Source organism: Catharus ustulatus, chromosome 1, assembly GCF_009819885.2.
Source record: "Catharus ustulatus isolate bCatUst1 chromosome 1, bCatUst1.pri.v2, whole genome shotgun sequence".
NCBI classification, from domain to species: domain Eukaryota; kingdom Metazoa; phylum Chordata; class Aves; order Passeriformes; family Turdidae; genus Catharus; species Catharus ustulatus.
Genome location: NC_046221.1, coordinates 142,859,920 through 142,874,127, shown reverse-complemented (window position 1 = coordinate 142,874,127; position 14,208 = coordinate 142,859,920). Strand labels below are relative to the sequence as shown.

The following is a 14,208-nucleotide window of genomic DNA, read 5'->3' as shown; positions in this document are numbered from 1 at the left end:
CCAGCCTGGGTTGTTTTGGTTTTCTTTGTCTGGTTTTGTCATACCATGAGAAGAGTTTAACAAAACATGATTAATTTAAAAGTAGAATTTCTTTTTGTGAGACTAAACCTGTACAGTGATGTATGGAAAGCTTCTGCAAAGTTTGTTCCTTTTGGATTAATATTTGCAGCCATAGAAATGAAGCTAACAGAAGCATCACAGGAGTCATATCCAGGTCTACCTACCATACCTGAATGTGTTCAGAATTGGGACATTAATAGACCTATTGAATTTCCTTTATCACAAAATAAAATTAAAGCATTTGGGGGCTGGATGTCTAGGAAAAAGTGGTGATGGCCTCTAGACGTATTTGTAAGCATTACTTATTGTTTTAGTCAGTTATGTAAACATCTTTTAGAAAAAGAAATAATCTGAGGATAATGGTAAACTATACTATAGTAGAGTACACCCTATCATACACTGTACAGTAGACCCAAAGAAAAATGTATTTTGTAGAGCAATCACAGTTACTTTTCATGTAGTTAAATGTGAAGTTATTCTGGAGGATCAAAGTGTTAAGAGCTAGGAAAACACACCTGCAGGATGAAGAATGGCATCCAAAAAACATTGTTTCTCAAAAGAAATAATTTGAGTCCATTACAATATATACAGGAAAATTCCAAATGCAATTCCTTTCTGTATAACTTTGGTAATAAGGAAGAAGCAAAACAAATCAATTTCAGAATTCTGGCATCCAGACTGAGACCTGTACTTTACAGAAGATTTTGGAAAACCAAAGAGTTCAGTTGGAAACTGCAGGTACAAGTGGAAAAGAATTATACAAGGACTACAAAATAAACTTTAAAGAAAGATACACAAAATCATACATATATATTTAGCTTCTCAGACGATGAACAAATACTTATTTACAGTCTGATCTAGGACAGAAAGGAATAATGAGAAAAAATACCTGCATAATAAAATTCAAGTTAGGAATTGGACAGAAATTCTGGTGGTGGAACAATTAACTGGTGGAACAATTACCAAAGTGTTGGACCTCCATTTCCTCTTGTCCTCTGATTTAGATTGGACAAATTTCTTCTCAACAGCATGTGAAACTACTGTTTTATTTCTCGTGTTTGTGTAAGAGATCTCACTAAATGTTCTCTTGACCCCAAAATCCAGTGAGTGTCAGTGAGCAGTGCAGGGGCAGCAGCTCACCTGGTGTACTCTTCACTACAGCAGAAGAAGGAGGCAATAACTTTATGTCTTATTAGAAATGACACATTCATGTTCACTTTCAGTTATTATTTAGGAGTCTTCCTGCTGGACTGTACTTTGGTTTGTTGTCAGGTGTTTAATTTAGCCTCTTTTCTTCCTGAACATCTATAGGATTCACTCTGCAATACTTAAAGAGAGGTGTGAAGGATAATAAAAATAATTTTTGTGCTGTTCAGTTATAAAAAATGAAAGAAACTAAAATAAAAGAAAAATATCCTGGAACAAATTTATTCCTCAGTTCTTGACCTGAATCCTTGAAGGGAATTAAAAAAGGACCCACTCTTCATGACTAAATAGTGTTCCACAGAAGAAAATACATCTATAACAAAATTCGCTTCTCAGTATAATCTTCCTCTCTGTAAAAAAACCCATAATTGAATAAAATGCAATTTCTAGTATGATATTAAACCTTAGGCATGCCACAAATAAATGTTGTTTCAACAGAATTATTTCCCCCCCCATTATGATGTCAGAAAAATAAAATTAATTAAATTCACTTGGAAACAGGAAAAAGAAAAATAAATAATCGATTTTGAAATACAGAGCAGAGGGAGTTTAAAGTCAGATTAGAATCCAGTCAAACCTAGAGAAGGTCAAGCCAATTAGTTTTAGTGAAACTGTTGCCTGTAGAGTTAGAATACATTTACACGTTTTCTTACTCTTGACAGTGTATAATTTTTTTTATTATTTTCAAATTTGCTTTATATTTCTCTGTAAAAGGAAGGAAAATAAACAAGTTCCAAACCTTTCATTGTAAATATTGTGCTTGGCTCTGCTTGCAAAGTATCTGATCTGACATGCTGTTGATGACTATAAGGATAGTGAGTAACCTGCAGGCAACTGATATTCATATTGTTTGAATTCTGAGCTAAACTTACATTAGAGAAACATTTTGGCTGCAGTTGAGACTCACCTGTTTCTCCACAACTGTGACTGAGAGGACAGTGGGACCCAACCTTTGAACATCTGTATATTCAGTTAAATGTAGGGCTCTCGTTTATTGAGTTTCCATGTCCTCTTGAGTTTACTTCTTTTCCTCTTCCCTAAGAGTGCTTACCCTTGCTTTCTTCTCTAAGTATGTTTGTGAATTTTCAGTCTTTCACTTTCCACATTCTTTCATGAATATGTACTTCTACAAATAAGAAATAATATTCCTGGAAATGTTGGAAGTGCAAGGCAGTTTTCAGTTCGTATCTCACTGCCACCTGCTGTATATGGTGAAAAACTGCGCTGTGGGAAATTCATTGCATTTCAACTGTGAAAGATGACTCTTTTCCCAGTTAATTTGCCCTAAAATTGAGGGAAAAACTACTGAACTTTCAATAGGCTGGGACATGTAAGTTCCATTCTTTGTGTAGGAATCAGTATTTCTTAAACAGGTGACAATGTCTGATGACACTATATTGTCCAGAAGGAAAGAATATCAGATTATAGTATTGCTTAGTTAGTCAGATGAAAAATAGATGGGCATTTTGGGAGGAAAAAAATACCTCACTTTGCTTATTCTTGTCCTAAGTACTAATACTTTTGATTTCTTAATGGATGTGTCAAAACAAAAACCTAGCAGGATTTAGATTCAGAAACTTGAGATATTTGGATACTTCTTTTACTTGAAGAATTAGTCTTTGAATCTTTTAAACTAGCTTTCATCTCAGTAGCTTATGTCTAGTGTATGCAAACATCAAGTCTACACAACACTAAGTGGTGGTTGGGATAGATATAATAATTTAGCTGAAGTTGTGACATTATTAAGTTCAAAATAGACTTTCAGGATTCTGAATGTCAGGAACTGAGTAAGATATCACTCAGATCAGCTTTGCACTGAGTGCTTTTGTAATGTTTTGTGTAGTAATTGCAAGGTTTACTGAAGACAGAATTTTTTCTGATTTCATTAGGAAAGTTAACATCAAATAGACAAGAATGAGCATGAAACAAACTCTGTGTTTGCAGACTTTTTAGTCTATTATTTTATTGGGCTGGGAATATATATTTATCCATTAGCTACCGGTATTACACCAAAAAGAATAAAAGAAGACCAATAAGCTTACAAACTCAGGCATTTCAAAACTGTAGAAAGAAGTGCCTTCATTTGCTTTTTATTTTTCTGTTTTGATGATGACTATAATTTTGGTATGGATTTTTCTCTATTCTTACTCAGTAATTGTTCTAAGATGTAATTTGTTGAACATTATTTAACCCTTGCAAATGAAGAAAGAATGATTAAAGAATTCCTTACTTTTTGTGATATCCATTGTTGCCATGTTTCAGTGCTTTGCTAATGTTTATTAACCCACCTTTACACATTCTGGTCTTTGGGGATTTGAAATGCTATTGTGGGCAGCTGATGGACTCTCTGTGATCATTTCACCCCTTCTGGTGTCTTCAGAGGCAAATATGTGTTCTCAAGACTTTGTCAAATGACACCAAAAATTCACCCAGGAAAATGAGGAAGTGGTTTCTGACACTTGACCCTTTCTGTTGCATCTCCTCCTTTTTTATTTTCCAGTGTCACCATCCAAGACCAAATGTCTTTCACACCCTGTCCAAAAAGATATTTAACTTTGACTGATGTCCTACAAATCATATTCCTCCTAAAGCAAATATTGATCACAGCCAATTTCAGCCTAAAGGTTATGACATTAAAAAAATCAACAACCGCAAACTAGTTTAGGAAAACTGTCATGAATTCAGTAGTGGGTGACATTGGTAGACATGTCCCATGTGTTGTGGTTTGCAAAGTTATTAAAGTGCTGTGTGTCCCCTTCTTGTGGGCCACTTGTCAGTGTTGGTTTGTAAAACATGCTTTAGGAGGAGGATGACTCTGTAGCAGTGAGGAATTATTTTTTCCACTGAGTGTGTGTTTATAAGATTTCTTAGCAATTTATGCATTTCTCTGGCAGTTTCAGTATCCAGAATGTTTAACTGAAAGCCCTGGGCAATAAATTATTTCTGGGAAAAAATTTCTGGGCTGAATTCTTTGCTTGGTTTTTGGATTTTTGCAGTCGGTGTTTATCTGTAGCTTGATGTGTGGTGCAAAAGCAAAGTAAGTGATGAGGCATTTGTGGGTCTGTGCATGACCAGTGTGCTGCCAGAGGGGGCTCCTCCAGAAGCTGACCTGAGGAATGGCTAAGGCAGCTGGGGATGTTTCCCCTGGAGAAGGGGAGGATCAGGGCAGATCTTATTGCTCTCTGCAACCACCAGAAAGGAGGCTGTAGCCAGGTAGGGGTTGGGCCCTTCTCCCAGGCAGCAAAGGGAGATGATGGGATGAGAAGACATCACCTCAAGCTATGCCAGGGAAGGTTCGGGCTGGACATCAGAAAGAATTTATTCACAGAAGGGGTTTTTAAACCAGGGAGGGAGTTGGAGTCACCATTCCCGGAAGAGTGCAATAAAAGACTGGACATGGCACTTAATGCCATGGTCTGGTTGATAAACTGGTGATTGATTGGACTCAATCTTAGAGGTCTTTTCCAACCTAAATGGTTTTCTATGATTCTATGATTCTATGATTGTGACAGGGTTTAGTGGCAAACATTGGGTGATCTTAGATGATGTTTCCAACCTTAATGATTCTATTCTATGATTCTGTGACTTGCCATCTTTCTCTTGAGCTGATCTCATTGACTGGTTAATCATCGAGTATCTATCATCTTTCCACTGCTGTCATTAGTTCCCTGAGGTTGCCATCCTTCAGTGATATGGCTTGATAACTTCTCTAGCTTCCCAGATGGATGAAATGCTGCCACACGAGGTCTGTGGTAGAACTGTGGCTGTAGGAGCGTGATGTATGAATGTGCAGCATTTAGTTCCTAAAAGGACAGGTGAAAGGGAAGAAAATACTGAAAAGTGTGTTTAGCAGGGTCTGCTGTTATCTTAGGACTCCCCTGTGCCTTTGCTGCTACCAGTGAAAGTTCTGTGTATGAAAATTCACAAAGGGAAACAGGCACACATGTAAATCCCATCACTCAGTAATCACCAATAGAAGAGATAAATGTTTTAAATAAGGAAGGGATTATTAAGCATTCTGATAGCTCTAATATGATGATTTGTGTGCAAGACAGCTGAAATGACACAGTGAAATAAAACTGCAGATGGTTGTTTTTTGTTTTTCCCTTTTATTAAATGTTGTAAATCTGCTGCCCTCGTGTGGCTGTATACTGTACTTTGCTGGAACTCCCAATGGGCAGGATTTGGTAGGACAGCAGTAAGTGCAGCAGTGTTTATACATCAGATGAAGGACAATGCAGACACTGAACTGCTGCTGTCTGGCTGAGTCAAGAATCTTAAGAAATGTGGGTGGGAGTCCCTGTGAATGCATTTGCTGTCTTTTAACTCAGGACTGCCCTGGGTGTTAGGAATCTGCTGCCCAAATGCTGTCTGGAGAAAGCTGCCTTTGCAGCTGTCGGAAGCTGATAAAGTCTCCTTCTGAACCAGGTAATGTGTATGCCCAGCTGACCAGGTGGGTCCATCCAGAAGCAATATGCAATATTTCCAAGCATCTTTCAGCTTGGGGTATGAGACAAACCAGAAAACTGAGCACAAGTGCCTAAGTTGTAGCGGAACATTGATAAAATGGTACAAAAGCAACATAAAATGAAGAGAAATAACCAAGCAAGATCCAACTTAAAGTTGTTTTCGGGGTTTTTTTGCTAGCTGCTACTCTTTGGTGTACAGACAATTGCTGGGTATATTAGCATAAATAATGTTTTTTTCAGGAATTCGTGTTATAATTTCATTATAACCTATATGTTATTGGGCCATTAACTATATTTTACCATTAAAAGATGTGGTACATGGTTAGCTAATGATAATATTTCATTGCATAGCATATTAGTTGTCCAGCTACCTACCAGAACTAAGTGGTCCAAACAAAAGTTTGATGAATAATACTTGTAAAGACACCACCCATTGGGATAAGTTACTTAGAAAATAAAGACTTAACTCATTGGTAATTTATAAATGAGACTGCAAAACTGAATTTTTAAAAATTGGTTTAAAGAGTTTAAATTAATGGCTTTACCAATATTGCTTCTGCAAAAATTACCTGTGCAGAAATGTGAGATACACGATGATAGATTGGGCTTTCAAGGCTTTTTTTGGTAGGTAATTCAACACTGAATTCAGCTACACTTCGCATCTTTCTTGGCCCTATACATTTCAGTGTATACATAAACACTACAGCGAATTAAACAATTTATGTAAATCATATTCAGAGTTGACTTTGATAACAGAAATTGAGGAGCCTGTTTCTAGACAGTCAGAGATAAGAAATACTTTCCAAAGAAAAGCTAGTTAGCTAGTTAATATGCAAGGGAAAACACAGTCAAAATAAATATAAGAATACGGTAACCTGAACAGTGCTCAGATATCCTACTCTTTGCATGAATTATTTGTATTTGCTCCCCTTGCTGATAACATGAAAATCTTAAAAAAAATAAAGACAACAATCATAAAACAAAGATTGAAGATGAAGCCTGATCTGGAGACCTATAACCTGGAAAGCAGAAACAAGGTGCATTGCTATCTGCCAGATGACAAGCAGATGAGCATCCTTCCATTAGGAGGGATGTAATACCACTTTAAAAAGTCAGTGCTGGCTGTGGATCCTAGGCAGTTGCAATGATTTGTTTGCTTGCTTGGATACTGCTTCTGGTCAGGAGGTTTTTTAGGCAGTTGGATCAGACTTAATATCTCAGATATTCATATAACCACAGAATGGTTTGGGTTGGAAGGGACCTTAAAGATCATCTACTTCCAAACCTCCTGCCATGGGCAGGGACACCTTCCACTAGACAGGGTTGCTGAAAGCCTCATCCATCCTTGGCCTTGAACACTTCCAGGGGTGTGGCAGGCACAACTTCTCTGGGCAACCTGTTCCAGTGCCTCACCACCCTCACTGTAAAGAACTTCTTCCAGATATCTAATCCTAACCAACCCTCCTTCAGTTTAAAGCTATTTCTTCTTGCCCTATCACTACATGCCCTTCTTGGTAAGAAATCCCTCTCCAGTTCTCTTGTGTTGTCACTTTCTGTTCTGTACGATAATGTTATAACCAGGTTTTGATGGTGATAAAACCCCTCTAAAGAGACAGAGTCCTTTCACTCACCCTCTTCAATTGCTTCAGTCAGGAATTACAGTAATTTCACGACTATAAGGTGCACCCTTTTGACTAAAATTTTGATCGAAACCCGGAAGCATGCCTTATAATGTGGTGTGCCTTATATATGGACAAAGTTCGGAAATTTGCCAACCCGGAAGTGTGAGCCGCGAGTCGAGCCGCAGGAGCTGAGCCGCGAGCTGTGCTGGCCGTGGGAGACGAGCCATGAGCCGCGCCGCGAGCCGAGCTGCGAGCCGAGCCATGCCAGCTGGCGCCGGGGGTGGGCAGGAGCGCCAAGGCCTGCGGCACGGAGAGGGCACCTGGGGATGTGTTTAAAATCTACGCTGATCCATAAAAATACTTGCAAATTGAGCACCTGCCAGTGAACCCTGCAATCGCGTGATTCGTTACTTTGTTGAGCGTGGAGCAGTTCCTCGCTGCAAAAAAAAAGTGCACCTTATACTCCGGTGCGCCTTATATATGGACAAAGTTCAGAAATTTGCCGACACCCAGAAATGTGCCTTATAATCCGGTGTGCCTTATAGTCGTGAAATTATTGTACCTTTTTTGTGCCACAGGCAATACAGTGCTACTAAAATAAATCCACTCCTTTTCAACTGCACAGCAGAGCCAAGCATGACAGAGCCCTGCTGCTTCCTATGGAGAGACGAACTTGGGGTCAGGGCTCTTGCTCTAAGGAGCAAGAAGTGAGCACGGCAAGGTGTGGGGAGGGTTGGGCACACAACCTGCACAGGGGCTTCTCCACCCCTGACCATGACACAGAGCAGAGGGAGCTGCTGCTATCCTGGCCCCAGGGAACAGGCTCCTCTGTTGGCTGTCCTCATCCCACTGCCCTCCAGTAAGGGAAAGGGGATAGCTTGGCTCTCAGATCCTCTCAGGGGACCTACAGTAAATTCATGAATACAAGCCGCACTGAGTATAAGCCGCATCTCTGGGTGTTGGCAAATATTTCGGTTTTTGTCCATAGATAAGCCGCACCCGAATATAAGCCGCTCTGTCGTTCACAGCGAGGACCCGCGTGCAATTAGTAACAGAACCGCGGGAGGGCGGGGTTTACTGACTGAGCTAAGGCTGTGCAGGCTCGGCCCGCTAGGGGCCGCTGACGGGGCCAGGTGGCCCAGCCCGGTGCTGCCGCTCGGGGCCGGCCGCCGCTGCCACTGGGCTCGGTCACCCCGGGTCGGCGCTGTCCCGCGGTGGCAGGCAGGGACGGAGCTTCCCCCGCTCCTACGGCAGCGGCGGCGGGCAGGGATGGAGCATTCCTGCGCCCGTGGCGCCGGCGGCAGGCGCGGACAAAGCACCCCGCCTCCTCCCCAAGCCGCGGCAATGGCTGCGCGGGGCTCCCGTCGGCTCCCCGGGCTGCGGCAATGGCGGCGCCCCCCCCCCTCCTCCCCTGGGCCGCGGCAGAGGAGGGAAGAAGAGAGCTCTCCTGCCTCTCTCCCCGCCCCCTGTGCTGCCTGCAGGGAGCCAGGGCAACACAGTAACACTGTAACAATTGCGAAATGCCGGCTTTCACTGGCAGGTGCTTGGCTCGGCACTCTGGCTGGCACATCTGGGGTTGTAAATGTCAGAAAATTATTCACATATTAGCCGCCCCCGACTATTAGCCGCACTTCCGGGTTTCCACCAAAATTTTTGTCAAATAGCTGCGGCTTGTATTCGTGAAATTACTGTACTCTGCATATCACAAAAATCACGTTTTTCAAAAGATGTCTGTAGCAAGATATTCAGAAGATACTTCTGTTCACTGTGCTTCTGGTGGTAAAATAAGCACTGCAATTGAAATCTGCATTTAATAAAAGTTCTTACGCATGGGGACTTCAGCAGCATACTTTGTTTGAACTCTGGTCTTCATAATCAATTTTTTCTTGCTAATCTCTAATCTCTGTTGTGTTCTATTAACAATATGGGAACTGATGGCTACCCAAGAAATCCCTTTTATATTCAGTTTTCTGGTTAAAATGACACATTTGGGATTTGGGACTCAGCATTACCAAATCATCTGGATTTTCTCTCTGTGGTTTAATATTGTCCTGAAAATAATGAAATGTAATCTGTACAACAGGGCAATTTGAGATATAGTGAGCAGCCAAAGTGCTCCTAACAGAAAGACAAACTATCATTTATCAGTGGCTCAGGTATGCTGCCTCTGCATGGGTTGCTAGTCCACAGCACATTTGGAAGAAGGCAATTTGCCTTTGGTGTCTCTTGGAGTAAAAAAAGCAGGTATGGAGACAATTGCTGGCTGCAGAGCAGCAGAATCTTTGAAATGTGTTTATTACACAGTGACATCAAATCATTGAACTCCAGCCCCATTAATTTCTATTTCAAGAATGCCATGTGGGGAGTGTGCTGGCAATATGATTTGATGTTTGTGTTGCAGGAGCTACTTTCTAAGGCTTAGAGATACCAACTGTGTTTTATCAGTGCAACTCACAGTTTTTTAGAACAAAAATCATAGCATCTTTCATTACCTTAAACTTGTAGTAAGGAATTAATCTAGTTCTCTGGAGGAGGTCATAGAGAAACTAGGTGAGACACCGACTGAAGTTTATGTTTCTTTTACTGCTTGGTCTGTTTAGTTAAAAACCCCAGAATATAAGATCACTGAGCAAACTGGGTAGCAATTTCCACTAAAGCTCCTGTTGATTGTTCTGGTCTTGTGAGAATCAGTTGACCAGCAGAATTGGTCACTTTTCTCATATTATTTCCCCTCATCTACTCCTCCTTAAAATACATTTCAAAGATTTGGGTAAAAGAAAAATAGAATAGAATATTGAAAGTGCAAGTTAGAATACAGTGTTGATCAATACATTTATGCAAGTTCCGATGCATTAAAATATACCAACCAGTAGCATTTAATAAAAAAATTATATTGAAATTTCTATAATTCAAACCACCTTATTGTAATGCCACTTTGTGTCAAGTTTTCCTTCCCTGTGACCTCATTAGGCGTGCCTCATCATTACTGTTACTAAAGAGTTTTAACTTAAAAGCTGCTTTGATTAATGCTTGCTCGGACTGAGGATTTATTGTGTAGGATTAACTAGATTTAAAAATGGCAAAATGCCATAGTAACTTTAATGCCAGACTTTAATGAGAAGCAGAAGTAAACTCCAAGGACCCTTATGATTTTTAATATGGACTAAACTCATGTGCTCATTACCTTCATGTCCTATTTTAGATACAAGCACTCCAACAGTTCCTAGAGAATGGAAGCCTAGGCAGTGTATTATAAATATGTAACCTGACGTATGTATATATTTTTAGTGAATCATAAATTTTAATAATTTTGTAATCAGATTTATTCAGTACTATTATCAAATAGAGAAAAACACTTTGCACTGGTTTGGGCCTTTTAAATTAATAAACAATATGGAAATAAGACAAAACCAGACTGACAAATATTTTTCCCAATTAATAATGTACTGATAATGTCGATGAAAATTGCATTTTCACATTTTCATGTAATCTGCTCATAAAATTTCTTTTCACTGTGTTCTTAAGTTCCTTAAGTGCTCCTGAAAGTTTATAAAGTTGGTGCTTCTAGAGTTTAATAACCTTATTTTTTTACCGTTGATCACATATTTAGTATATGATACTGCCAAGAAAATCCAGACCATTCTCACATCCGACAACATTTGGTCGTCTCCTTAAATCCTACTAGACTTGATAGGATTTAAGCATATGCTTAAAAGGTAATGCACTGCTCAATGAGGGCCTTTGTATCTGACACTTTCTGTCCATGCTGTCTTTGAAGAGATAACCAAAGGGCACTGATTTATTATTAGAGCTAAACAGGAAAAACATTCTTATTCAAAAAACTTGTAAACAATTTTTCTGAATTGATCCTGATTTCCCCATTTTGTTTATTTTTCAGTAAACTTTCAATAGCAGAAACATGTCATAAAATTTTTGTTTGTGCACAGCTATATACTGTGAGAATTAGGCACAATTTACCAATAAGCAATATCAACAGTTCTTTGCAGAGGTGGGACTGTTTCTGCCAAAGCATGTAGGATGGCATCCAACCAAGTTCTTGGGCTGTAATGCCAAATTTCTCATTGAAATCACAGATGTATTGGACGTGACCTAAATAGGATTACTCACTCAAGCAAATTTACACAAGGGTCTAAGGCTGATATCCAGCTTCCAGTGGGTAAGGAGTCTGAATACTCATTTGGCTCTGGGCCTTGGGTCCTTGCATAATGTTGCTCGTGTAACTCACCCTGCCAAAAATGAAACCTGCATCAACATGGTTACTAATACCAGAAAAATTGTGCCTGTGGACAAGTGATGAAAGTCGGGGATCCTGCTTCCTTCTGTAACACACTGAAAACTTCTGTTTTCACTGATGTTTGAAGGTCTCTAGCCAGCATTACCATTGCAGTCTCTATTGATAATTTCTGTACCACTGAGTTGTTTTTGTTGGGGTTTTTTTATCACTTCTGGATTCTGTACTTGACTAATTTCTATTATTTGTTTTTCTTTTTTTTTTTTTTTTTTTTTTAGGGAGAAGGCCAGCAAAAACGAAGGACAAAAAAAAGAAGAAAAAGAATTTGATGGAAAGGGCTCAGAAGCAGCACAGCATCTTTTTAGCAACAGATAAAACAAGCCAGTAAAGACTTGATTTTCCTTAATGTATTTTTTTGCGAAGTGCACAAAAGCTGCTATATGCTCCTGCCCATGGATGCACTACAGTTCAGCTGCTTTGACAGTATTGGTGGCAAATAACTTGTGAAAATAAAGCCCACAAGCTTGTTTGTTTTATTTATATTTTTTTTTATTTTATTTTTTCCTCTTATTTTTGACCTGAAGACTTCAAGGTCAGGAGTGCACTCAGTTGGATCAGTGGAAGGGGTCCTGAAGTGCATCAGAGATATTGTTCTGGGTGCCTGGTCAACATGTTGACCAGGAAAGAAACCTACGCAACACCAGTAGGTGGACTTGTGCATATTTAAATAAGTAAGAAAAAAAGGAAGTCTTGGAGGTGTAGGTACAATTGCATTTATGGCCTTTGTTTCCTATATTTGTACATTTCAAGAGTAAATGGATATGAATTACCTACTTAGTGTTAATGTGCATTGTTCTCACACCTGCTACGTCGACACAGTTGTCCAATGAAACTGCTCAAAGACAACGTGCTGCAGGATTCACTGCTTAGACTCCCCAAAGCACAACAGACTCCATGTGTACATATTACTCTGTCTTCATATAAATGAACATATTTACTGTACATCTATGCATTTTTATGTATAAAAATACTTTATACATGTTTAAAGATATGTCCCGTTGCTTCTAGTAATATACTTTAAATAATCCAGTAAATGTTTACTTTTTCTATGTTTTAACTATCTTCTCATGTTCCTCAATAGTTACCAACTGGATTTTTTTTTCCTCATTTGCAAAACACACTCATTTGCAAGAACTACCTTGCACTGACCCTCACAATGGAGTGTCAGCTCTGAAGTATACTTGCCAGACTAGTAATCCATGAATTCTTTCTGCTATTCAGTACTTCTGTCTCAGCCCCCATGTATTTTGTCTCAGAAAAAGAAGTTTAATGTTTTTTTTAAGAAGAGGCATGATGATGATAGAAGTTTTGAGTGTCAGGAGAGAAATTGCCTGTAAAGTTCTTGGTATCTAAGACAGTATGTGTAGTTTGGATTTCGCTGGGTTTTTTTGGTTTTATTTTTTTTCCCAATGTAATGCAGTGTTTTCTTTCAATTACTCCTGATGCAGTCAGATAAGAAAAATAATTTTTCTTCGTGAATAAGGGAGAAACAAAATAAAAGTCATGTGAAGTCAACCATTTAAAAGTATAGAAAACACCAATTCTCCAGTATTTCTGATTATTTGAGGAAGCTTAACAAATTTATTCTGCAGCTGTTGTTTGCTTTGGGATGTTTTTTGAGGGGGGAGGTGAAGACAATTTTCTGTGTAGGACATTAAAATGGCACAGGATATGTAATTTGGTAATCTAGCATTCAAGGTGATTTTTGGATACCTGCTAGGGAAAGCCTACACTAAAATTCCTGTTTTTTAACCTGTCACTTAAGAGAAATTATTTCATTTTTAAGCCTAAAACTTGCATACGACCTACGCAAAAAAATAAAACAGCAAAACAGACCCCAGACCTTCACAGACCTCTTTTTGACATATACTTGAGAAAAATCCCACAAATACCAGTTTTAGTTTTATGGGTTATATGCTTTTCAAATAAACTAGGGAAATAAAGCATCTGTAAGCACAAATATATCTGTATTTAGCTATGACAAATGTTACTACCGAAATGTGCAGTAGTTAGACACATATGAATGTTTCATCAAACTGCTTGTGGACTTCCACTCAACTGTGAGGTTTTCACTGTATGTTCATATTTACCTAGAACATAATAATGTTACAGACAGTAAGATTGTTCTAATCCTTGGATGCTATTTTGGACATAAAATGCTCACTTGAAAAAAAAAATAAAAAGACAATAAGAACTGTAGCTGTTTGCTTATTGGTTATCAAATTTGGCTGTAAGTGCAGTTAATGCCCTTATACAAGCCTTTCAGTAGCGGTTACAAATATTGTATTAGGCATGTCATGAAAAGAATGCTACAAAATACAATAAAATGGTGTCACAAGCTCCTGAGTAAAATATTTTTGGTCCTTTTTAATTCAAATAGCATACTCTTTTTGAATTTCATGTGCATAGAAAAATTGCAGAAGGTGGGGGATGCAGATTTTCCTGCACTGGAGTAAAAAAATGTGAGAGTTTTCCATACAACTGTTGTGTTTGAAAAGACTATTAGGTGATTTCTCCTGTCCCAGTCACCTTAGCATTT

General features: G+C 39.0%; 1 protein-coding gene across 1 annotated transcript in view; it reads left to right on the top strand.

Annotated features, from left to right (window-relative positions):
- The window catches only part of LOC117009237 (R-spondin-2-like), a 105,597-nt gene extending 91,590 nt beyond the window's left edge, over positions 1 to 14,007 (top strand). Inside the window, exon 5 of the mRNA XM_033083816.1 lies at positions 11,888 to 14,007. Coding sequence (XP_032939707.1) covers positions 11,888 to 11,997 — 110 coding nt within the window. The 3' untranslated portion in view covers positions 11,998 to 14,007. The remainder of the gene's footprint in view (positions 1 to 11,887) is intronic.
- Positions 14,008 to 14,208: the final 201 nt, after the last annotated feature.